Raw genomic sequence first — 27,035 nt, 5'->3', positions numbered from 1 at the left:
CGCCGCGATACTACCCGGGGAAAATACGTATTTTACATCTTCCTTCCCCACTCTTTTCACCGTTCCTCTCTCCGCCATTTTTTTTTCCAACCCCTTCGAACACTGTCGTCCGGTTCCGTTCAATGTCCATTCACGGACGAACGATGGAGGGTGGGGAGGGAACACCGTTCGAGGGGAATCATCGACGGAGAAATCCGCACCCGCGACAGACGTCTCGATGGAAAAATTATTCCGGCTCTCGAGCAGCCTGAAACGAACCTGCAAATGGGGAATCCTCGGCGCACGGGATTCCTTGGAATTTTTATTAAACACGGCGACGGACTGCGAAATGGAACTGGGCTCGATACCGCGCCCTGCGAAAACAATAAGCGCGAGGGGCGGCCCCGGTACGGGAATACGTTGCTTGGTTTTGATTAGCTTCGCAAATACGAAATTTCTGTAAGAATACCACTCACGGTATTCTTTATTCTGATCATAGAATTGCCGCTTCCAGTTCGACGTCAACACGAGATTTCACTGCGAAAACACTAGTATTCTTATAGGAATTTCCTCCACTATATTTACGAAACTAAATAAATTCGCAACCAGACTTGTTAGCAACATATTTCAACGAAATCTCGTGTTGGTTACATGGAACTAACGAACGAGGTAACGAGGCGCGAGTTTGCTTAGCTTCAGAAATACGCTTTCGTCTTTTCGAACAGAATTTTTGAGGATGAGTGTACAGTAATTCTTCAATCGAAGTCCTGGGCAATCGAAATCCAGTGCCTACTCACTCCACTGCTATTTCATTCTGTCCTTCTCTATGTTCGGCTCGTCGATTGATGTCTCGGCGATTGATGTCATAAAAAATAGCCTCTACTACACCTCTGACGTCCGTTCACAACACGGTTGTTGGACTTCGAGTGAAGAATTACTGTATTAAGATTGGGAGACATAGGTAGCAACAAATAATTTTCTTTAGATGTTCTTCGCGAGAAACGAGGTGAAGAGATTCACCGCCTATCTCATTCCACTTTTGTTTCATTTTATCGGACGATGAATGGATCGAGTTGTCTAACAGCTTGCTAAATAATTGCAGGAGCTGGACCTCGAGAGCTGTCCGAAGCCGATCGTGTTCGTGCTGCACAACTTCCTATCTGCGAAGATCCACCGCCTCGGTCTGAGTGCATAGGGGTACGAGGGGGCCCCGACGGAGGCCCCCGACCTGCCGCCCCACACCACCAGGTCCGTGACCAGTGTCTTCCTCCACTGAGGCACAGAGATCGGTAGAGCAAAGGAAGAAGCAGAAGCAGAGAAATCAGCAGAATCAGCAGGCAAAGCAGCGGACGAAGAAGCGGAACAGTGGGCGTACAGGAAACAGTCTTAGCAAAAGGGAAACAGATTAAAATAGGGAGAGTGAGAGAGAGAGAGACGTATAAAACAGGCACTCTACCGGACCAGGAAGAGCTCGTCGAATTTTAGCCGGAAGCGACAAGTTCCCCGGCAGATCGACGCTTTTCCATTGGTCCTTTAGACCTCCGCAGGACCTTCTGCAGGTCCTTAAAGACCTTCTTCGAGGCTGTTGGTGAAGTGGGGCGATTGGGACGGTGTTAGCGCGACCAGAGAGCCGACAGGGAGACATAGAGACTCTTACCGATCGCGTCGCGAGAATGAAAATGAGTCGTGAAGCTAATCGTTCAAAACAAACAAATATTAAAATCGATTCTCATCGAAAGAAAGTATACCCCGGGCGACGATCAACGTCGACGCGATCATGTCGTCGACTCGAAGCCATCCAGTTTCGCGCGCGCGATTATCGAGAGCTGAAGCAGAACCCGGCTAGCTCTCCTCTGTTCTAGACACAGAGGGGGCAGGAGTCGTACACTAATCAACGCGCCTAAGTAACCAATTAAAACTATACTACCTAACGCTAAGTATGAGTAACAGGGGGTGGGGGGAGACCGAGAAGCCGGGGCTGAAGAAGATTGACCCGGTGATGATCGGTCGGAGGGCGGCTAGACGAAGCTAATCAGTTACTGTCCAAGCGTGCGCTGCCCGTTCGCTCTTTCAGACCGCTCCGCAACCCTTGCGAGACCTAAACTACCCCTATGTTCGTCGGCAACCCCTCCTTTTCTTGAAGAAAAAGAGGAACGAGCTGTGCGTTGATCGTGAAAGAAGAAGGTAGGGTAGGTTCGGAGAAATTTTTCGGAATGGGGAGGTGGATGAGGGTTGATCGACACCCCTTGTGACGCTACGCTCACCCCTATGCCCGTCTACTACCCCTTCCCACAGCGAAAAAGAGGAATAAGCTTGGAGCTGATTATGAAGGGTGGTTAAGTTGGCTATCGTGGAATTCGGGGGGATAATGAGGTTATTGGGGATTGTTTAACACCCCTCGCTGGCATCTGTACCTATGTCCCTCTGCCCATCAACTACCCCGTTTCCTAGGTGAAGAATAGAAATAAGCTTCGAGCCGATTATAAAGGGAATAATGAAATTATGGGGGATGATAAAATAGTTGGAGATTATTTGGCACCCTCTCGGGACACCTACACAACCCCTCTGTCAGTCAACAACTCCCTTTCTTGTACGAAGAACAGGAATAAGCTTCGAGCTGAACATAAAGCGAGAAGAGGGGATTCGGTTAGCCATCAAGGAATTTTGGGGGATGATGCGGAGAACAGGGGTTGTTCAGCGCGTCCTATAAAACCCCTTTCCTAGGCGAAGAAATGAAATAAACCAGATTGAAGCTGAATAGAAAGGGAAAGCAGGGGATGGCCGTCGTTGAGCACTCTCTAAGACATTCGACACACCCTCAGCTGTATCAGCAAGCCCCTTATCTATCCTGCAACAGAGAAATATACGTTAGCTTCAAATTAACTTGCCCCTCGTTCAATCAACAATCTGGTTTCCTAGACGATGAAAAAATATAATCCAGCGTAGAGTTAATTGTACAGATGAAAGAGGGGGTTCAGTCAGCTCCTGCGTTCATGGTGAAGCACGAAGGGTGTATGGGGTAGTTCCACACCCTCTGAAATAAAACTCACCTCTCATCCACCGCCAACCCCGCTCCCTATTCGAAGAAACGAGATAAGTCAGCTCCGAGCCACCCATAAATAGGAAAGATGAGCCCCGGGTTGGCTACACCATGGAGTCTGGTGTCTCGCAAGGGGGATGGGGGTTGTTCCGCGAGGCCTGCGAAGAAGTTTCCGATCGGTGGGGTCTCCTGGCGAAACTCCAGGTCCAGGATCACGCGTTTCTCGTTGGTGTTTACGCCGTCGTCGGGGCGATCAGAATGTCGTGAATTATTTCCGATCCGATCGCTATCGATGATCCCCGGCGAAGTGATTACGTCGTCGCGAGCTCTCCAGGATCCTCGAGTTTTAACGGGTCCTCGGTGGGGTCGGGGGGATCAGGCTGAATCGCACGCGAGGAAAAGTTCCCCGGACCGAACTCGATCGGACCGATAATGATCGTTGGAGTTTTCGTATCGAGACGTTCTCCGGGCTCGTCCATCCGCGGAGCGGTTCCAAGATGCTGGAAAGGGGGTCGAAACCTCCTGACGGATTTCTCTGCACCCCCTCCCCTAAAGAGGAAGAGCGACGGGCGGACGTTCATAGTTGTTTTATACGATTCGTATTCTTAACGCGAGTAAGTGTAAGATGCCAAGAAACGTCGATGTGTATACTGGTAGCTGGCTATACGGCTCGACTACCGTTTTCCCTTGCGATAACTCGCGGCGAGAGCATGATTCTGGACGATCAGCTTCCGTGCCTAACTTCCATTATGCTCGGGACTTTGTCCCGAGTCCCTTAATCCAGTTCGTTTTAGCGTTGCTCCGTTTTAAGAAGGAACTTCCTGTGTCTGATCAAAATTTATAGGGAAAATCGTTTTATTTTGGATTGTGAAGTGGTGGATGGGTACAGAGCGTAGCTGGGTCTCGACTGAACCGTGGTAAATATGCTGTGTGTATAGTGTAAAAGATATTTAATGTCTTCAATTGGTTCGTTTAGTTTTATTTGGTTGTGACAGACATCGATTTTCCGTTTGTAAATTGATTTTCGGATTGGATTTTTTAAGGATTAAGAATGAATTAAGAATTCATTATCAACGTAGTCGTGTTGTGTGTTAGTCCGTTTAATTTATGAATCTCACTTGAACATTAGAATAGCAGATTTAGTACGAACGCATTTTATTCACGATCATTCTTCCATTAATTGTCGAACAATGTCCCATCACAATGTTATTACTTCATTCTACGATTCTGTCGAAATTTATAGTGAATGTGTAATACTCTTCCTACAGCAGAGCCATTTCACTCGTGACATACTTGTACATATAACACAATCTTCCTACAGCTTCACTGTAATCACACTAACAATTCCAGAGATGGGCAACATCGCTGAATAATGATTCGCAAGTTTTCACGTGAGACGAGACAGTATTGCAATTCGGGTGAACGAAATGTTAATGTACAGACGGTCGCAGTGATCTCCACGGAAGAGCTATTTAAGAAATAACATCTGAAAATCTGTGGCTCTTTCGTGGAGAAAAATGGAGTTGCTCTTTCATGAGGGTAACGAGCGTAAAAGGTTTTAGAGAAGCTGATTGATTCATAAGGAAACATAAATTGGCTTTTTCTAGTGGAGAATCTAGTCGCTCTTTCGCGGAGAGAAGAAAACCACCTCTCTCACACGTAAAAGAACATCTTCCTGACTCACGAAAAAAAGGAGAACCCAAGAAAGAGCAACCCTCTCCAACAGCAAACCGCCAAACCTCCCCTACAAATCTCTGTTGCTCCATATCCCCTCCATCTTCCCCTTAGGCGAACCGACCGCCTGTCATACGTAAAGCTCGCGAAAAGGAAATCGAGAATCCAATCTCGCCGCGAGTTAGCTTAGCAAATAGAGAAAGAGAAGAAAGAGGGGGAGAAACGAGAGCAAGGGAGAAGGGGGACAAGTCGAGTCGAGCCGATGATTTATTCGCATTACGCGGCTACTCGCCGCAGCCCGGAGCCACGAAAAAGTTATATCAAAGCGATGATTGTCCGTGTAAGAGTGGGAATTTCCTTTCATCATCTGTATAAATCCGACGAGAGGAGAGGGGGCGGAGGGGAATCGTCCTCTGGATTCCCCGAGAACCCCTCGGCGAATTGTTGAGTGTTACCAGAGCGGCCGTACAATAATAAGATTTCGACATTAAGTAGAACATATCAACGAAGCCACGTGTACCATGTTCATTGTGTTCATCGGTCGCCTCTCGGCCCCATTCCTTTCGCGGGGGTGCGCGGGCGCATCAACGAGCCTCGATTTCGTCGAATTTAACAGGGTGTTTTTCCAGATAGAAAAATTATCTGGACGCACAAATCAGTCGAGAGAACGTGAAACGAAATCTCGTTGTCCGAGAACTCGTTTGCGAGAAAATGAAATTTGATAATTCCTCGAGCAAGCGTGCTATTCGATAGAAATCAATTGATCTACTTCTTGTAAATACTACACAGAACACGATAGCCCGATGAATTCTCATGCGGAATTTTCTCGACAGCGAAGCACTGGTTCGACAACGAATTTTCTTCTACATTTTTCAGGGATCGAAACAGTTCGATGGTTTTTTGAATAGTTCTCCCACGCGCGTTAATTTCTTAAATAAAATGTAAATCGAACAGGACTTTTTCAGAACGATGGTTAATCATTTATTTCGATCCCTGGGGCAGAATCATCCACTTTCTGACCGAACCACCACCACCACCACCACAGGACACCCTGTATTTCTGTACATAGATCGTTCCGCTCCCAGAAATTCTGCGAACAACCTCAGGATTGTTCCTATTGTTCGACAACGGCGAATCGACTCTCCTCGATGCCATCGATGTGCTCGCGCGAGCCCTCTCGAGGATCCTTCAAGGCTCAACGAGACTCCTTCGAGTTGATTTCTACAGGATTTTTTCGGAGATCCGATTCACCGATCCGTGAGGCCGAATTAAAACGACGAACTTCCTTCTCCGAGTCGAATCGAGATTTCCGAGGCCGTCGGGGAAACTAGAAGTACTGGAAATATTTAACGAAGTTGTCGGTATCGGCTGTGGATTATCGATTGCGCTGGCCAATCGGTAATATCCTGCTTCTCTATCGGAGGTTGTTTCTAATGTTTCTAAAATGAACGATTATTCAGAGTTTTGAAATACGTGCATGTAGTTAGAGAATTAAGATCGAAATCTTGGAACAGAAGAATTTTCGAAACTGTTACAAATCACTGGAAGAAAGAAATTGTCATTGAATTAATTAAATCGCTGGCGATTTCTTTAGGTTCTCAAGTCAGTTCAAATGGGTTCAAAAGGGTGTAATACTTGTCCTAATAATTTTTGAACACTTCTTCCTGTCGAGAATGCGAAATATACTGACTGGCCGAAAAGTTGATAGCAATGCGAAAATCTTTGGAAGTATCGCGAGAACGATGAACCGCGGATCGAGTATCGGTTTCGCTCGCGAGTCGAAGTTTCGCCAAAGGAAATAATGAATGAAGGTGGGTCGAGGGAAATTGGCAGAGGTAGGTTGACGCGTTAATCGAAAATTAAACCAACAGCGAGCGGTGGTGTGTGCGAGAGTGTGAGAATGAAAGAGAAACAGAGATAGAGGAGGCAAGCATGAAACAAAAAAGGAGGGGAGGGAGAGTGTGAGAGAGAGAGAGAGAGAGAGAGAGATGTCCATCCAAAGCTAACCGAGAGTGGAAGCTCGATTCGGGGCAAAGCTTTCGGGCCGGCGTGGCACGGCGTTTTCGGCGCTGAAATCGCAAAGTAGAAAAACCTGTAAATGAGCGAACACGTCGGGACGAATTAATTTAACGCTTCCGCACGATTTAATCGACAGAGAGCGGCCGCGAAAGGAACGCGGTGCCGAGCGTCACGCGCATTTAACGCACACATACTCTGACACACATATACACAGATATACGCCGGATATGTACATGCATCATCACATATATAAATATATACAGATAAAGAGATACACATGGACAAATTATACAAACATACGGATACACACAGACACACAGACACAGACACATGCCTAGGGAAACGAAGAGCAACGTCATTAAGCGCGAGATAAGTTCGGAACATCGACGATTCAGTTGAAAGGATTTGCGCGTAAGCTGTGTATTTTTCTAATGATTTAGGACGTTCGCGGCTCGGCGAACGCGCCCGTTTTTTGCCCGGGTTTACGGGACACGCAGTCCTCTTACGTTTCCATTTTCTCTAGGTTTAAGAGACGTTAACGTGTATATCTATGAGTTACCAAATAAATCAGAGCGGTTAGAAAATGTTTTTCGACTCGTTACTGCGTCCCCTTCCTTCCATCTCTTTCGGTTTGCAGATTTTTCGGAAGCGGGAAGTTTTCCAAATCAGGTTTGTAGACAAAGAAAGAATTTTCTTGCGATTTTTTAAGCACGTCTCGAGAAATTGTTGAAATTCAATCTGTGATCATTTTGTAAAAAGAAATAGTACATCATTAAATCTGGACTCATTTTAAAGCTTAAATTTTTTCCCATCCGATGATGATTTTTCACCGAGGATAATTTGCACGATATACGTAGCAGATAAAAAACTGACGGCACGTTTTCCCTAAGAAAAAATTCTGCAACTTCAAACGTCTGTAGAAACATTAAACAATTTTTTCGTAAATAAATCTACCGCAGATTGGAACATTGAAGGTTCCCTAATGACCCCTAAAATTTGATGTACGATTTTTTGGCTGATTTATGCAGCCAAAACGAGGTGCAAGTTTGAATGTGTAAAACGTGGACGTTATACGTAACATTAAATTACAATACGAAGTTGGCAGAACAATTTTAATTCGACGATTAATAATTTGACCGGAAAAAAACTCGTGCATACAGGTTTAGGTCTTGTTATTCCACACAGATATTCCACAAAAACCTATGGAATGTGAAACTAGTTCTGCACCGTCCAAGTAAAGGATTGAATTAGAAGGAAGCAGAATAAAGCGAAATTAAAGGAAATTGAATGAAAACGTCAATGAAAATTCAACAAACTTTTTTCTATTTTGTTTTTAGTCGGACTAAATTGCTTCGATACTGAAACGAAGGCTGCAGAGATCGAAATTCTAGCAATCCGCACGTGTGTACCAAGCTTTTCATCCTTCTTTTTTCCCTAAAGTTTTTGAAAACAGAGAAAACAGTAAAAATGTTCACCGGTTTGACTAGAAAAATTTTTCTCTGAAAAATGCTTCGGAAGTTGCAAACAAATCTGAAATAAACAAGAAATATTCTCCACCGATAGGATTACACTGGAAAATGGCGAGTACTCGTCTAGAGTTGATTTCTAATATTCACAAAATCAATGTTTTATTTTCTTCCGAGGTTTTTCTAATCGAAGATCCAAAAATCCCGTCGCACGTGAGCAAGCTATAAATACTTTTCACTTGCGTTGGGTCTGGGAATAAGGTTTGTATTAATACTTCTGATTTATATACGAAGCGGAAACATGAATTTTATATTTAAAAATGAAGTAACACTAGGTGGTACCTTATTCTTAGTTTTATCACCAGAATTCGTTGATGAGAAGTAAGTTAAAAAGATTAAATACTTACCTTACTTCCTGTGTAAATGAAAATATAATTATAGAAAATAGATAGCTAATTTAAATTACATTACAGTCACACATAGCCTACAAGGAGTGCCAGCGACAATCTCAGCGATACGTCAAGTGATATACGTTAAGTAAACGTTCAAATACTTCATTATAAATAAAAAAAAAATTTTCCGCGCGTAGTATTGGAAAACCACAATTTCCTTGAAATTGTGCAAGTTTAACGAATTTTCTCAAGGTTAAAAACGTTCGTACCATAATCTCTCTATTTCTCCCATATTCTGCAAAGTTTCAGCTTTAATTTTAAAAAAATTTCACCGCTCTACCTCATTTCTATCTTAAGTTCTTTGATTTTGAAGCGGGTTTCGTCCAAATTGTCCACTGTGCGCCGCGCCGTTCCGAAGAAACGAAGAAAGCGATCGTTCTAACGGGTGTCCCGAAACAGATCGCTTGATTTAGATGCAACGAGAAAAAAAGGGGGTGAAAGAAGGTGAACAGGGTGGGGGGTGGAAGAATTCCGAAGGCAGACGGAAGACAGATCAGAAAAGTTTCGCGAGCCAATCACCAGACGTGGATATCGGGTCTGCCGATAAAAATGACAAAGTCTCCGAAGTTTTCTGTTCGGATCCCATCCCCTTTCCTTCGATTTCACCGCCCACCGCCCACGTTCGCAGATTCCTTTTGAATTCGCAGACGTATTTCTAGCCGAGCGATCGCGAATTTATCGATTGCCGGGTCAACACACGGACGGGCAACTTTCCGCCGGTCCACCCGATACCGTCGATGAATATTCGATGGACGGTTATTTGAGTTGGACACCCGCTGCATTAGCCCCGTCGGGGGTGGGAAATTAGTCGACCGGCGTGTGTGTATCTTTCATGAGACGCCGATGAACCTAGTTCGCGCATACCTCCACTGCGGAACGGTATCCGAATTTCTAGCACAGCCCTCACGCTGATTTTCTGAGGGTTGCTCCTTATTTAGCTGATAGACTTTTAACCCTTGGCACTCAGAGTCAAAATATCGTTTACATTATTAAGTATATTCGTATCTAAACAATTACTAAACATGTAAGCGTTGTATGAGGTATTTATATTCACACAAAATCGGAAGAACTGTTTAATTTTCGAGTTGAAGTGGCACCGAGTGCAAAGGGTTAATTGAACGTTTTAAAAAATTGTGGCAACACGCCGAGAGTATCGATTTTCTCCGGGAGAACTTTCAATTGAAACGTGTGTTCTGAATTTCGCGAGTAGGTAACAAAGTTGCAGCTGGATATTGAATTGAAGGATGTGTACGGAGGGCGATAATGGGTTTTCACGGGTGCGCGGATTTCAGGCGACGCATATTGTCCTTCATGCGACGAAACGAGCCGAAAGCCAGAAGCACACTCGGAATTTTTGTTTGCGGATGCAGTCGGCGCGCACGTGCATGTGCATCGGCAGAGGAACAGGGTCAACGCGGTGCATTGTTCCTCCGGGAACTCCATTATCCGTCATTAAACTCGTTCACCTGTGTTCGTTATTTTACTCTCGATCGTGCACGCCTCTGTTCACCGAGTTTCTGTATATCTATACTGTACTTGTAACGAGCAGCACACCGTCACGGTCTGTGTGGAATATTTTCGGTAGCAATTTGGAGAGCATTGCGCGCGGCCACGAATTTCAAATAAAATTGAGTAGCCGGCTCGTTGAAATTAGCGGGTCATTTTCGCGGTCGAGTTAAGTGGGCTCCGGAGATTTTCGGGTTCGAATCACTCGCGCTTTCGCGGCCTATCTCTTTGGCCACCCGGCGAGCGATAAATCTCTTGGGTCAGAGAATCATTTTCTCTGTTCATTCAAACGAGTAGAAAAATTATAAAACAGTTTTCACGTCTGTCAAAAAATAGTAGAAAAATAAGACGATAATTTCGATGTCCGCGTCACAAAGGGTAGGAAAAAGGAGAGCAGTTTACTCGGTCCGTTGAAACGAGCAAGGAAATAAGAGAACAATGTTTCGTGCATTAGAACATGCGAATAAATTAAGGAACAATTTCTACGCTCGCTAAAAAGGTAAAATAATGAGAGAATCATTTTTATGCTCATCAAAGAGATAGGAAAATGAAAGCATAATTTTTTTTTATTATTAAAGAGGTAGGAAAACAATGAAGCATTCTTTGTGCACGCTAAGGAGAGAAAAAAGGAGAAGTAACTTTTTTGTCGCTAAAAAGGTAAAAAACCAATGGACCAATTTGAGGAAATGGAAAGGTAGGAGAACATATTTAATGCTTACGAAAAAAAATAAAAATACGTGTAGTAGAGAACCAATTTCCGTGCTTGTTGAAATAATACGAGAATCATTTCTACGTTTTATAAAGAAATCAAAAAACGAGGAAACCATTTTAGTGCTTATCAACGAGACGGAAAAATGGCGGAACAGTTTGATCGCTCGTATCCGATTAAAATGATACGAATAATACCGTCGTGTGTTAATACAATCGAGAAAATTCCCAATGACATATCACGCAGATGACGCGCGATCGTCGATACACTCTTTCACGATCATCCGATCGATCAAAATCGAAACGATCGAAGCTCGCGCGTGACAGGAGATATGGAATTCCGCAGCGGGAGATTGAAGACTGCTTGACGTTTAATACTAATTCGGGGGGCTGAAATTAATTAGCCGTGGCCTAATTTATCGCGACGCGCGATTTCGAGCAATTTACGCGACAGTTAATGCGAAACCCGGCGCGGCGCGGCGCGGCGCAGGTGAGAATTTGTAATTTCATGTTAATGTAATTTCAATAAGAGGGATTATCGGGTTTCGCGATTGTGTCATCGCGAATTGTCGGCTCGAATTAAATGATCCGTGAACATAACGATATAATCGAGATCATCGGGGGCTCTGGTGTAGCGTAATCTTAAGCAACACGGTTCGTCACTCCGTTTCTCCCTGCAGCCGTGCGCTGCAAGCTACGAGAGCGCAACATGTTGCATGGCAATTACCAGTTCGTTTAACGAGTCACGGGACAATATTCTTGCGCGGGTCTTTCATGCGGCCTCGATTAAAATTTCGCTTTCGTTGCTATTAATTTATTCGATTCTGACACGGAACCTCGCATGCGGTATCCCCGTATCTTTAGAGATTAACTAATGACTTTCATAATTTCGGGACCAAGAGCTCGCGAAGGAATTAGTTGGGTGAAATATAAAACAGTAACAGTGTAAAGGAATAGAAGGGTCGTGGAAGGATATGAAAATTAACGTCACTAGCACTGTTGGTTAAGTGTATAAAGCACAAGTTATTGTCCAGTTTATTTTAAATGAAGTCAAAGGAACCGTCACCACTTAGAACTAACTTAAACTAGAACGTAAAGAGTTTAAACAAGAGAAGCTAGAATCCAGTGTAGGCTGGAAACTAGACGACCAGAGAAGTGCAAAGGCCTTAGTACTTTAATTGCTCAAGCAAATTGCATTTGAACATTTACGTTCCTGGTATTTGTACCACACTTTTATAATCAAAACAGATTAGAAAAATCCTCGACGTAACAAAGTCGTTAAGGGATGAAATCCTGCACAATCGATGCGGAATATTTTCACACACACATTTCCCATAAAGATCCGCAGTCTACCGATTAGCCTCGCGAATCAACGTCGATTTCGAGGTTAAAGCGCCACGGGTGTGCTCGCGCGCGGCCCGAGGCAATAGATCAGCTTCGATAAAGAGGAATTTCGTGAAATCAAAATTACGTGCGACCCGGCCGAGATAACCGGTCGAATTTGCATTCCGATAGAGAAGGTTTCTTGCCGGGCTTCGTGCAACTGACCGGCAAAAAGCGCGGAATTATCGCGACGGCGCGGCGCGGCCCGTCGTATTGTGCGGCAATCGAGCTTTAAGCTACCATCGCGTCGATCGATCACCTCCTCTGAAAAGCCTTCTTCCTCTCTCCTCGTTTTCGGACCCCATCCACCGGTCTAATTGGACAGGTTAGCCGCCCGTTAATTTTCCACCTTTTTCCCCGGGATGAATCGATCAAATCAGGAATGAATACCCCGCGCTCCATAGATTCGCAATTCTTCCAATTTTATACCCCCTGCTCCCCCGTCGAGTTTCAAATGTTTGAAGTAGATCTGCGTAAGGCCGTCTGCCTCATCGAGTCTTCGTTACTCCGAAAATTTCGGTCGTTCCAATTACCGATTAATTCTCGTTTCGAAATTAATTACCAATTATACCATACACTCGGATCAATCACGATTTCACCGAATCTTAAGCGAGTTTCATTTCCGCGAGTTACACTCGGCTGTGATTAATCGTGAACTACTCCCCCTTCGATCATTCTTATGATCTTATATTCCGTATTAATGTACGATGAATCTCTGAAAAAGAAAGGGAGACGATTTTGTCCACTCCTTTCTCTATGAATCTGCTCCGAAAAGTTCGTATTCGCGCGCAAACATGCAGTCCAATAACGAATTCGATGAAAGAGTAACAACCATGACGGACTCGTTGGCGTATCAATTAAAAATATCAATAAAACGCGCCGCGCCGATAAAAATGTTACGAAAGCGTAACTATACTTTTCTACGAGCACCGTTAAATCCCGGAAAATAGTCGACGATAAAACGCGCATTTCAACTTTCACGAAACTGGAACCGCTAAAACTGATCCGTCATTAATTACACAAAATTCCAGTGTCAAATTTCGGTATCGCCAGCTCTCGCAACCTCCTTTACTAATTCACTGTTCCAGTGGCTCAAACCGCGTCGCTAATCGGGGGTGGTTTTGCCGGCGAAATTCTATGTATAGACTGAACGTATCGTTACGAGTTTCCGTGATGCGGGATAACAAACGTGAATTATACGCGTATGTGTCGGATCCGCTTTTATAATCTTTGAAACATTCCCAGAGAACGGTTCAGGGGCGGAAAGGGGAGTAAATAGAGCGGGGTAAACACAACTATGAAACGAAAGGGATAATGTTATCGCGAGCGGCACGTTGTAAACATTCAGGCAATCGTAAACTTCGCCAGGTTATCGGCCGATAGGAAGGAGCTCGATGAACCGAGCTCGATTTTCAATTAAAGTCGAGAGATTTCCGTGGACACGCCCGTGGAGAACGAGGGCTGGGTGTGCTGCCTTTAGTCAACCACCTGGCCCCTTTCTTTACCCCTGGAAACGTATTATAATAAAGAAACTATTTTATTTGCGAAGCTCAACGAAGCAACACACCCGCGTCACGATAAGTAGCAGTAGAGAGCGTGGATACATTCTTGAATTAAACTAGAACTACGATATGCCCCTCAATGGCTCGCAAATAGAAACTACAGGGTCTGTCCGGAAAGTAATGCGACCACATTTAAAAAAAAAAAATCTATTAAACATATGGGTACAAACCTTTAAATTTCTTCAAAGTAGGATCCTTGGACGTCGACACATTTTTTCCACCGCGATTTCCATGCTTCGTATGCTTCCTGGAAGGCATTTTTTGGAACCTCTCGTAGCACCCTCGTCACAGCCTCTTTGACGCGTTCCACGCTTTCAAAATGGCATCCTTTTAGCACATTTTTAATTTTTGGAAACAAAAAGAAGTTGGCAGGAGAAAAGTCAGGACTGTACGGGGGTTGAGGAAGTGTTGTGATCCAACTAAGAAGTACCGTTTACTGTTTTCCCCGTAATCTACGGAAAAAATCAAAATCGCTATAGCACTCGAAGCACGTATCGGGTAATTTTGTCAGAATTGTTATTCACTATTCTAAGCGTAAAAATTAAAAAAAAAAGAACCGAAAGTGATTTTCTGATTTTTCAAAAAGGAAGCTTTCGAGTGTTCTCGAGCCTAATCAAGAAGGTAATGTTTATGCGAGGAAATGTGAAAGATTGATCATGAGCTACGTACACGGCCGGAATTTCTCCGAGAGGGTGGGGATCGAGCGAAACGTTAGAGCGACCGATTGAAATGCAAATCGAAGCGGCCGAAGGTTATTTCGTTGTACACGGGGCCGTGTGACGCAGCTCCAAATTCGATCGAATTCCTCGTCTCTCTCTCTCTCTCTCGCCCGTGGGTGTCCCGTGCCGCAAACAACCGAACTCGTTGGGGGAAAAAAATCTCGCTGTCAAACCGGCCACCGTCGACGCCCATGTCGCGGCGACTGGACCGACACGTTTGCGGTCGCTGTGCTGAGCCACGTCTATGCCGGTACCCTGATTTGCGGCCGATTCTTCCGAGGATTTATGACGCCTAGCTCGCCGTTGATCCTTTGCGGTGAACTGCGACGATGATTGTCTTCGGATCAGAGAGTTTATTCGCGCTGCAGTCCCGCTACCAGCCATGGTGGCACCGTTTAACGTCCGTCGTTTGATCTCTGACGCTCTAATTTCGCTTCAAAGCGCGTCACGCCTGGATTTCTGACGATTTTCCGCACCCTTCCGGTCCTTCGTCGATTCACGCAGTGGTGCAAAGTGACAGGAAGTGATTTCTAGCAGGTCCAACACTTTTCGAAGCAGAAATTTGTATAATATGCTGTGTGTTTGCGTTACATCGTCTGCGCGCGTCCTGACGGAGGAGTATTGCAGGACAACGGATAACTCGGCCATTTTCAAATATTTTTACATGAAATTCACGCAATATATCCTTTAATGTATGCCCTAACCATATATAATGATAAAATAATTGTCACACTGATACTTTCGTAGAAAATAATTCGTAAACTTTGATGTCATTCCGGCCGCCTCGGGGTGGCGTAACCCCTTAATTGTGTTTGCTTTAAACGGTTCCAATCGAAAGCTGCAGGCTCTCCGAAAAGTATAAAACAGACAAACCTAGTTATATTAAAAATCTGGAAACATCTAGCCCAGTGTGGCTCGGATACATCCCTTGTTTCCTCGTTTAATTAAAAGCTCGCATTAAATCCCGACGGCACACGTTTCTCCGGGCAGCGTGTGCCGTTTCGTTCGACGATTTTTAATCCCGGTGCCCAGGGACCGCGGAAACAAAGTCGACGTAAACGAGTATTTATCTGGGCTCCTTCTCGCGAAATCTGCGCGGTGGACGCGCGATACTCATTTTTCAGGACAGCGCCGCGGAGATTTTCCTTATCGTGCCGCGGCAGACTTTCGTAACGGAGACGGGGTTCGCAGCTCGCGGAATCCGCTTCGCGATTATCGACGATATCTCGCGGGAACGTGTGAAACGACCGTCATAAACCGTTCCTATGAATTTTTTAACGCTCGAAATAACTGGCTTGCCCTGGTGTGTCTTATGAAAACCACTGGAACGCCTTTTTCAATTCAACCCTGTGCCATTTTTATCATTGCGTCCTCGCAACCCTGCTAATTCTCCTATTTGTTCCGCAATTTGCCTCTTGAACGCCTGCACAAATCTCACGCGCAAAGAAAATATTAATATTCGGTTAAAAATACAAATATGTTCTCGTTATAACGATTTGCTTGGGACTCGTTGCAAATTGTACGTGGGTATCTGTGATTCAATTGAAGCCACTAATAGTCAACGATTTTCTATATTGTCATTAACATTTTTGCTACACGTTAAGTCCTTCAGCATATTATCATGATTACAAAATTGACTAACAAGCATTTTAATGCATTTTCTCGAATCACAAACGCCCCAGCGTTCAAACTGAAACATTCTGGAAACAGAATGACTGGTTCGAACGTAATTTGTTAATCACAAATACTTCGATCCGCAGACTTGAATTTATTTGTAGCATAGAATGATGATTGCCGAAGACCCTAGGACAGGTTTGAACGTAATTTCTGGATCACAGACGTTCGTGTCGGCAGACTATGGATTTACCTCCGCCAGTTTAGCGAATCTTCCGTCGAGGGACATCCGGGCACGTCAAGGGATCTCGAAACAAGGGAACATCTCGCATATTGACGCATACCTCGCGCTCGAACGACTCGTTTCCGGCGTGCGACTGACACCGAGGAATTCTTATTCCCGGTTTCCGGCGCGACGAACATTCTTCCGCGGCGGCGAACGTCCCGGAAACGAGGAACATCCGTGTGCCAGGACCGTCCTCTGCTCTCTCATGTGCGCGAGTGTCACGATGAAACACGGCCTTTAACTCGCTCAGACATCGTCTCGTCGAAGGAAAGACAATGGGACGGGAGACGAGCCTCGCTCGTCGAAATAGAAATCTGACGAACGGGAAAACAACGATGGCGAGGAGATAAAACACTCGCGAAGAATGGACGGCCATGAAGCTTAATTGACTAATCATCCACTCCAGTTGTATGAACAACTATCATATGTAAACACGGAATTACACGCTAACAATCGTCTAAGAAAGAGAATTCATTGCTCATTTTCCTCATTCTTGTTTAGGTTTGATTAATGTTTAGATAAAAAATTGAATAAGAAGACTGCTACATCCGCTGCGACATTTTTAGTGTCAAATTCATTGAATGTCTTCCGTTTGAATCATTTCTCGCAGACTCGGAATTTATTAACCCTTTCAAAACAGTTTAAATAGTATTGAATTCGTCTGTATTCTATAAACACGTAAGAAGCTCAACTGTTGTATGAGAAAACAGATTCAATTCGATGTGCACACTGTGTGTGCAAAATGAAAAATGTTTGCATTGATTGCAAGACACAGGAGCCAAATAGAAATATCATTCTTCTCTTAATTATCTTATTAAGGTGAAACCATTTGGTAGACTGGTGGCCTTGAATCCTTTCAACGCCTCCACTGTTTTAAATTGCGCGTACCCATTTTTTTCGTAAATGCATAAAATCCGCAGGAGAGTTGTAAACAATTCTGCGGCAAGTTTCTCTTACAAATGTCCACCGATCCAGAGGAGTAGATTCGCCCCTAGAACGGATGACCATTACTTCTTATACACCCTGTACAACAATCCGTTGCGGAGTTATCATCGATTCGCCGTATCGCATGGCGGCCGCTAAACAATTAACCGAAACGCAGTCGTCGAGGCGGAAACGAGTCGGCCGGGTTGCGTAATCGGGCCGCAATTTTAATTAAAAGCTAATTATCGCCGGATTCATAGAGTCGTCGCTCGTTAAAACGGCTGGCACACGAACGGAAATCGGCCGACGGGGCTACGACGAATCGCGTTATTATGAACTTGCCGGGCGACATAATTTCGCGTGGCGCGGTGCACCGGTGCAACGACGCGTGCACCTGCAACGTGCACTCGAGCCACGTGTGCGCGTGGCGCGTGCAACCAGCCGCGTGTTAATCGGCTGCCGGCGACGAGCTCTCGCACCCTTTGACACGAAAATCGTCTTGGGAACCCTGGCGAATAGAATTCGCGACCAACTTCTTGTAAACATCGCTCCAACCGGTCCCATGAACGCGGATCTGCCGCCTAACTTTCATAGGATTTCGAGGATGGACATTTTCTGCTTTAGCGTCGACGTTTCCTTCTTTTCATTCGAACAACGTCAACTCTCTTCGATTAATATCTTGTTAGACCTTTACTTCAATCAAACATTCACTTGAATCAAACAGTAAGATATTTTTCTGCTTAACAATTTTATTAAGCTGCAAGTAACGCATCGATATTCCGAAATTCTTTCTTTCTTTTCTTGCAATCCTTTCAATTCTATTATAGTACAGAAAAAAGTTGTTTGGCGATGATGATCTTGACGGCATATTTTACTTATAAACTAAAAAGTGAATAACTGCCATTCGATAGGGCACCAAGAAAAAACATACTGTGCAGAATTTCAACCCTGTATCTCGATCGGGAGGGTAGTTATGGGGTAAAATCGAAAAATCAGTTTTTGGCCTATTTTCCCTAGTTAATAACGTTTAGAAATTCTGAGAAAAATCCGACACATGTCAAGAACCCGAATACATACTTTGCAATTGGTTTCAGATGTTTAAAGTGAAAATCCTGCTTGTAAAAAATCGAAAACCTCAAAATAATCGAAAAAATGCAGATTTCACATGGAAGTTCCAGAGTGACAACATTGATATTTTTACAGTAGCGGTATATTGTTATAAAACTTATAAAAGTATTGTTCATGAATTTTTTCAGATTTTTTGGTTTGGTGCGCCGTTGTTAAAGAAAAATAAAAACCGATTTTTTCGACGTTTTTTCCGAGAGGAAGTCACGTTGCGACAGATTCACAAGTGCATTTTTACTGGAACGCTGTACACGGCGAGGATTAAGATAGACGGAAGAAAATGAGAGATACTTAACTGTTTATATTACAAGAGTACTCGGCCGGAGGAGTGCTATAATCTTGAGCAAAGTGGTCCTGAAGATTCAAGCTTAGAGCTACACTCTTGATTGAAGGGAGTCCTGTTGGCGAGAAACAAAGGCAATCATTTCGGAGAGAACGTTAATAAAGGGCGAGGCCGATGGAAGGACGGATGGATCATTATTCAGAGAAACGCAGGGAACGCCGACAATCATTTCCAAAGACGCTTACATTTTATTCGAAAAGTTCTCGACGCGGTTACAGCTACCTATACGCCTTCAGCTTCCGGTATCCGCAAGCCGCGTAACATCGGCATACATACTCGTATGTACAGTCCTCGAGACGCTGCTCTCGAGAGTTTCTAGGGCGAGCACAAGTTCTCTCTTTCTCTTTCTCTCTAGACGGACGCTTATCGTTTCGAACTGAACGAGTTTTCCGTGTGTGTATCTACAAAGCGGTCGTATGTCTACCTCACCCCGAGTTTCACTGCTAGAACTGTTGCGTTACGACTATCGCGGATAGAATGATAGAATAATGTCGATTACGGCGACTATCCTCTAGGGCTACTGTCGACGCTGCTTCACGATATACCTAATATAATACACGTTGGCGCACGGTGGAATAACCGATCGACCCCTTTTCGCGGAAATATAATATCTCTCTGAAATACAATATCTATAATGCCTCACGGAAACTGTCCGTCACTTCTTCCGACACTTTGACTGCCTTATCTGGGACCAAACCTTAATCTTCTAACCGTTCGCCGCCATTACTGTACGCTCGCGACTCTGACAGATCGATCGTTTTATGTGTATTTAAATTCTGCTGAATTTATATTGTTGGAACTGGTTCTATATCGTATTTGAATGATTGAGCAGATTTAATTGTGATTTTGAAGTGAAGCGACCGATCGGGGTTGAAATATTTGGGAAATACTTTATTTGATGCTCGTGATTGACTTCTTGCGCTTCGAGAAATTTGGTAAAATGAATTTTCTAATAACCCTTCGTCGATTGAAAATGTAATTTTTCTAATGGAAGTTCAGGTTTGTGAATATATGGTTGTAGCTAGATTTTAAAGAGTATTTTATCCGAGTGTGCATTACACTCAGAACTACCCTGTTTCGGTCTAAACGATCTCTAATACGAATCTCTGATTGTTTAGAAAATATTTTTTAACATTTTGCGAAAGTTGAGAATTTAATTTTGCTAATACAAGTTGGAAAGTGGTTCACACAATTTTCGATTATATATTAAATTTATAATATCATAAGTAGAACTTCGTGTGTAAGGGGTTGAATATTTAGGTTAACGTCCACGGTTCGCATTCATGAATCTACAAATAATTATATCGATCCATTCTAATTTCTATATTACAGCAACCGATAAGGGTTAGAGCCAGCGTTCAAATAAACCTTTATGCAAGTGCACGAGGCTTAGATCTACCCTCTGGCACCCCAGGAAATTTTTTAGCACCCTGCAATCAGAAAATTAAATTTTTCTAATAAAACTTCCCAAATGGTTTAATTATCGTTTGTAAAATTGAGCTTATAGTATCATAAGAAAATATTAAACTGTAAAGACTTGAATCTGGTTCTCAGATAAAATTTCATTCGACTACACGAGGCTCAGAACAACCCTCCAGCACTTTAAGCAAATGTTTTAGCACCCTGCAGACATTGAAACTTTAATTCTCTCAATAAAAGTTCACAAAAGTTATAATATTCGTTACTATACTTGCCTTTTCGGTGCATCAAGTAACTTTTGCAGCGAAGGGTGGAAGATATTAACAGTGTCCTTTATTTGGAAGTTGACAGAGTTTTTAGTAGGCAGGTAGGGATCGTCCGGTTATTAAACCGTGCAGTAGCGACAGATTTCATTCTAGAAATTGGCACTATGAATTCAAAGATAGACGAAGGAATACTGTTGGTAAATATCGTTTAACCCTTCCGAGCTGTCCTCCTCCTCTTTCTCGCGAGGAGGACGATCTTCGAAACGCTTCCCAGGGGACGTTCGAGCCCATCTCTCAATCTCGTTCCTGACAACTTTCTTCTTAGACGCAATAAAGTTACCCTTTAAAGTCTCTCCACGGAGAGCATCGGCAAATATTCTTTATACACAGCGCGAGACTTTATAAGATAAGAGCCGAAGTCCCTGGATCTCTACAGTTAACAGCCGGCCCTGGACCACGGTGAAATTTATACATTGTTGTGGATTTCTGGACTTATTAGGTCGCTCGGAGAGTCATTTCGTTTTTTCAAGAGAAAATCAATGTATTTTGTAATTTTGAAATTTGTATTTTGAAAAATACTTGAGAAGAAATGTCAGCTGCCCAGATATACCAGGATTTTGCGATTTAAAATAACGAAAAACGATATTACTTTGCCGAACGATCTAATAGTTCACAGCGTTCGAGGCTTCTACCTCTGAATTCTAAATTTTAGAACTAGATTAGCAATAAACAGACTATGGATTCAGTGATAGACTTCATACAAAAAAAAGAATAAAAATTAAATAAATTGCGAGAAATGGGAGTCACATAAAAATCGATTTTCATCACCTACTCGTGTTTGCCATAAATGCATAAAATCCGCAATCCAGTAATTGAAATGATTGTTCGATAGAAAAATGAAAAACTGGAAGACCTTTTAATAAAACTGTACTTTCGGAAGCTTTATACGATTTTGTCATTATAGCCGATTATTTGGTGCAAGAATTGAAGCATTTTCAAATCCTAGACTCATCTAATTGTCACACCAATCCAATAATGAATACTGCCGATAATTTCAACAGCAACTAATCAAAGATTCAGGTGGTGTGAATGCTGAAAACAGTCGACGAATGGGTTGATTTTTCTTTGAATTAGAAGCTAGGGGGAGTCTCGAACGCTGTGAACGGTGGCCAGGCCCGTCGGCTGTCGTTTACCGGCTAACATGCTTACTAATTCGAAAACGCAGGTAGTTGCGTGCACTTATCTATGTACATGGAAGACGAACGTGACTCTCGCAGAGGGTGGCAGGAAGACGAGCGTCTCAAACGAGCGATAAGCACCGGCGTAGTGACTTCCGCGTTAAACTCGCTTAACGGCCGGTGTAATTAATTAAAGGACGAAGTTCAGTGTCCTGTGGTGCAGCCCACCTTAATCCCACCTCTGCTTTTTGTTTCCCGTTTAATCGCCGACCATATCCCCCTCTACATGTATCTTTAGCGCCGAACTTTATTTCCCGGGATTCTCCCCGACGTTATTCCCATTGTCAGACTTCATTCGGACTAATTAGCGGCGATGAACGCTTGATTCTTCGTTCTTTCTTTCCTGTCGCCGACCCATCACGCGAGTAGCGACAGAAGTACATGTGTAATCATCAGACACGGAATAAATAACGCGATCAAACGTTGATATTACAAGGCTTCAGCTCCATGAACTGATAGGGCACGTGTAAGGTAGCGTTGTTGTGCTCCACCAGCAGGTGACCTCGTCTTGGGGACGCGCCAACCACCAGAACCGTCTCGCCTTTCAACAGCACCACCTCACCCTCGCCCTCTTCTGAAAACAAATTGTTTCTCTTGTCCAATGGAAATGATGCGGCTTGGATTGGTCCGTATGAAATTTCTTTCCACGCTACCAAAGCCAAGCAATGATTAAACTACAATCAAAGTTGAAATAGAATAGAACAATCGAAATGAAAGTGGCGGCTTAAAAACTGTTCATCGTTCCAACAAGTAACGTAGAGTTCCACGACAGTCAACTGTAATCAAACTCGAGCAGAAAATAGCGATCATCCTCGCAATCAGCATCGCCCACTGCCTAAAGTACGCGGACGAAAAAAATCTGGAAACAAAGCAGAAACAGTAGGCGCCAAAAGAAAATCTCCGCGGAATCGTCTAGAAAACAAAACAGTTTGCGAGAATGCTCAAAAAGCCCAAGCAGATCCGCGCAAGCGAGAAGAGCAAGTTTAGGAAAGCTTTTCATCAGCGATCCAAGTTTTATCCCGACGATTGCGAACAATAGCGGATTCGTCGGCCAACAAGACCGCATCAGCAAACTTTCCGCGAGGAGGACGTCAGATGCATCGCGCATAGAGGACGCAGCGACAAAGAAACGAGAACAAAAGAGGAATAAGAGGAAGAAAAGCGAGTAGAAGAAGAAGAAACGTGTCTCGCCCGAGTCTTTCAGATGGAGAACATGCAACCGGCTCTTACCTGGGAATGGCATCTTCATGATCCTCGTCTGCGGGTAGCCCAATTTCGTGTTACCTGTCACTGTGTAGCTCCTGCTCGGTGGCACTGGCGGCGGTCGTTCCTGAAACATAGTTTCTGCACGCTCAAAACACGCATCGACGAACGGCTTCGAATCAAATATTATAATTAGACTGTTCTTCGAAGATATTTTTATCAGAACCACCTCTTCCAAGTGTGTTAGTTAGAACTGTACCTTTAAAGGGTTTCAAACAGAACAGCCCCTTTCAAGTGCTCCAATCAGAATCGTCCCTTTCAAGTATTTTAATCAGAACCATCCCTTTGAAGTGTTTTAATCAGAATCTCCCCTGCCGAGTGTTTCAATCATAACCGTCCTCCACAATTGTCTTAATCAGATCCGTTTTCCACAAATGTTTTAGCAAGGTTCTCCAAACATATTTGAATTAGAATCATTCTCCATGAGTGTTTTAATCAGACTATACGCGACAGGCTTGAGCAGTTGGTGTTCGAAACGTTCTTACCAGGTCCAGACCAAATAGTGTGCACGTTTGTTGGATCATCTTCTGGTCCGCACACTTCTCCGACGGATCCGGGGGTGGCGTGCCAGCGATCGGCTGCGGCCTTGGTCTAGTTCCGGTTCCAGTGCCACCGGAAGTCGTTACGTTCCTCTGAACGGTTCCTCCGGTGGCCGTGGACGTCGGCTGCTGTGGCTTCTTCTGACCCAAACCGGAAGTCACGCCGAGCGTCGACTTCCTCAGCGGCCATCTTCTTCGCACCCTCCAACCCCTCCACGTCGCCTGGTGATAGACAGGATGATAGTCAAACGATAGATCTTTTGCAAAAACAATAGTTCACTTGTTCCGAAACTATCAATTGAACAATGACGACAGTCAAATCTTGTCGCGAGCATGAACTATTCTCAAGTCTGTCTCAGAAATTGTACGGCAAACATAAGCACAACGTCCAACATCTTTTTTTACCAACGCAAAGGAACGCCAATTTTCGAAGATCAAGGTCATTTCAAGGTCATGTTTTTATAAATATCTGAATGTATTTTCCAGTCAGTTAAACGATGCAATAAAATAAAAATGTAGTTATGTATAAAAAAAACATCGATGACCTTGATAACTCTGAAAAAAAGTACCTTTGGAAAAAAATATTCTTGCCACATATTTGATCCATTGACACCATGCACATTACGTAACAAATATTTTTTGCATCACAATAACCTGAAGAGATATTTAAGTGTTCGTATTTAAACGGACCTCCCTGTATATGGTTACCATCCCTTAAATTGTACAAACGAGAACACTGTCTTTAGGACTAAAAGTATTTTTGCAATGTCTTGCAATACGATTCAGCATTGCAGACAAATTTTTTTACTATTCTATCTTCAATGGTGCTTATTATGGGTGACGTTGACTAACACGCCGATGGTAAAAAAAGTACAAGAAAATGGTAAAATTGAATTTATAAATTTGTGACATACCGTGTGATTCCGTGAATGAAATTTTATTACAAACAACATTAAAAAATCGTTGAAGGAATGCTTTACCTGTATCGCAGTGGCAGCTTTCCGCCTGGTCTCCGACCTGAGATTCTCGAGCTGCTGCCTAATGCCCTCGCTGAGGAATATGTGCCTCTTGCCTAACGCCCAGCTGGTACTAGCACCGAATTTGCTCTTCAACTGTTGAGCATTCTGAAGGATGAGCTTGGTATCCTCGACGGCCTGCTCCTCCGCCCGGCGTAGCTGCTTGAAAGGCGCAATCAGCCTGTACCTGGCGTTGAACGCCTTGAAACGCATTCGATGGGGGTATCCTGCGATTACAAAATCATTCGAATAACGCCAACCTTGCCTGGAATTAGTAATCTCGCATCGACATTCAGTCCGAACCCGGCTGGACTCAATGCACTTAATCCTGGCTAGGAGAGGAGACTTAGACCCTGGACGACTGCGTCGCAAACAGTCTAAAGTCACTGTCATCTTAACATTTTCTCTATTCTTTGAACGAATCACACTGGGATTTTATCTCTTAAATTCTCAATCCTTTAAACCCACGTTCATTACTAAACTGAAGAATTGTGTGAACGTGACACAGAATCAGAATGTTGTTATATCAACGTTTCCACTTATTCAAATCAATAAAAAGAAGAAATACAAGGAGGAGACAATTTTTCTTTCTTCACTCTTTAACCCGGCGTTAGTTAGGTGGGGTCTCACAGACCCCAGAGATTTTAGATTGATTGTAACATTGTAACAACGCGTGACAGTTATTAAGTATTTTTGAATAATAAAAATTTAATTTCGTGGATCTGCGTTTTTACTCTGATAAATTACAAGCCTCTTAAGCAATACCTAATCTTATATTTATGAAAAAGGTATTTATTTCTATAATACAATATATTTTTTCCTGGGGTCTGTGAGACCCCACCTTACCACTTACGATACATTTTCACACCTTTCCCAACGCCGGGTTAAAAATGTGTGAAAGTAGAAATAAATATCTATCCAACGAAAAACATTAAAATTTCACAGGGAGCTGATGAATTGCGTTACGTCTAGAGAATAGGATGATGTATGGAAGTTTTCTGGAGTAGGATAACCGAAGCTAATTTAATATGGCGAGCCAAACAGCTGTTCGACAAGAAACGCGGCCAGGTGAACGTCTGACGTCGTCGTCGGGCGACGAGCGAGCATGCAAATTGAACGTCGGGAGTAGTTTCAAGACGTACCGCCGGCCATTAGATTTACTGTCTCGAGAACTTGAAGGGATCGTATCTGACGCATAGTCACGCCTCTGTCTAGGTGCAGCGGGGTTTCTGTGCCGTTGCTTCTAATGCACCTGACAAAGTGGGGCCTGGCGTGGACGAGAGTTCTCAGGAGATTATCCAGCCGCGTGTGGAAGTCCTGAGTCAACGTGGAGATTGGCTCGTCCCCGTTCAAACTGAAACCAGAGACAGTCGACGACGATTCCTGTGATTTTCGTTTCGCCCTGTTACGGTTGACAGAGAGCGTCATAGTACATACGAGAGAAATACGGGTAGATAGACAGAGGTAGGGGTAGAAAGAGAGAGAGAGAGAGAGAGAGAGAGAGCAAGATATTGGGATAAGTAGAGGGGGAACAAGAGATAGGGGTAGAAAGGGAGCAAGACACAAGGAAAGATACAGAGAGATAGATAGGGGTGGAGAACAAAGCAATGGTACTGGACTTGGACTTTCCAGAGATTTTTAATTTTTGTTAATAGATGTTCCAATCATTATAATTTCAATCAATAGAATTTCAAGACCTAAACCGTGTTATATGGCAATGGCCAGACTATAAGAACGAACGTAGTACATTAGGAACAAAGCTTCTCAAAGTCAATTTAATACTGTTTTCCTTCTTATGTAAACCTGATATATGTAGAAGGCCTGAAAATAATGGATAATTTTCTCGAACAGTGTTCCGTAAGGATATAAAAACAATATAACATCTACATAATGTAAGCTACACGTAACGATACTGTACTTGCTAAATAAACCAATCGGGGATTAAAGGCCTGGACGACGCTGGCTCGCGGAACAGATGTTGCTGCTACTCCTCTGTCGGAGTGGACGTGGTGGGGACTATCTTACCGAGCAAGAGAAGGAGAGAAGCAGCCACATCTGTTCCGCGAGCCAGCGTCGCCCAGGCCTGGATTAAAGCAATAATAAATAAATAAATAAGAGAAATAGAGAAACGTAAATACATAGGGAGATAGAGTCCGTTCGGACCGGATACAACGTGATGCCTTACAGGTCGGTGTGGGATGTCGGCGATATCCGGAAGCTGACGCCTCTGGGCACCGTGTCGCTCGCGTACAACGCTTTCAGCTCGCTGCCGAACAAGTGGGTCGCGAAACCGAAACTGCAGGTGTGCTTGTAGAACACTGCCACCAGGTCGTCCGGCACCACGTCTTTGTTCGTATCTTTTCAACACCAACAAACCCACCGTTCAATTAGATTCACAATGTCATACTAATTGCTCGCTGCAAACGTCCTCTTACAGACGCCTCTTCATTCAGAGAATTTTGGAAGCGTTTCAGGTAAGGCTTTTGTGCTCGAC

The 27,035-nt window shown here is 43.7% G+C and overlaps 2 protein-coding genes across 8 annotated transcripts in view; one reads left to right on the top strand and one right to left on the bottom strand.

Annotated features, from left to right (window-relative positions):
- Syn1 (Syntrophin-like 1) overlaps positions 1 to 7,296 on the top strand; it is a 441,570-nt gene extending 434,274 nt beyond the window's left edge. For all 3 annotated transcript variants that reach the window (XM_076425899.1, XM_076425901.1, XM_076425900.1), the window contains one exon: positions 1,082 to 7,296. In XM_076425899.1, the coding sequence (XP_076282014.1) occupies positions 1,082 to 1,174 (93 nt within the window). In that variant the 3' untranslated portion in view covers positions 1,175 to 7,296. The remainder of the gene's footprint in view (positions 1 to 1,081) is intronic.
- Positions 7,297 to 18,954: 11,658 nt separating this feature from the next.
- The window catches only part of Dachs (unconventional myosin-IXb-like dachs), a 115,933-nt gene continuing 107,852 nt past the window's right edge, over positions 18,955 to 27,035 (bottom strand). For 2 of the 5 annotated variants that reach the window (XM_076425893.1, XM_076425894.1), the window contains 6 exons: positions 26,727 to 26,898; positions 25,684 to 25,895; positions 24,506 to 24,768; positions 23,472 to 23,747; positions 22,954 to 23,053; positions 18,955 to 22,297 (listed from right to left, as the gene is read on the bottom strand). In XM_076425893.1, coding sequence (XP_076282008.1) covers positions 22,140 to 22,297; positions 22,954 to 23,053; positions 23,472 to 23,747; positions 24,506 to 24,768; positions 25,684 to 25,895; positions 26,727 to 26,898 — 1,181 coding nt within the window. In that variant the 3' untranslated portion in view covers positions 18,955 to 22,139. The remainder of the gene's footprint in view (positions 22,298 to 22,953; positions 23,054 to 23,471; positions 23,748 to 24,505; positions 24,769 to 25,683; positions 25,896 to 26,726; positions 26,899 to 27,035) is intronic. The other 3 variants (XM_076425895.1, XM_076425897.1, XM_076425896.1) reach the window with 3 other exon arrangements.

Source organism: Lasioglossum baleicum, chromosome 6 (assembly GCF_051020765.1).
Source record: "Lasioglossum baleicum chromosome 6, iyLasBale1, whole genome shotgun sequence".
Lineage (NCBI taxonomy): Eukaryota > Metazoa > Arthropoda > Insecta > Hymenoptera > Halictidae > Lasioglossum > Lasioglossum baleicum.
This window is presented reverse-complemented; position numbering and strand designations above follow the sequence as displayed.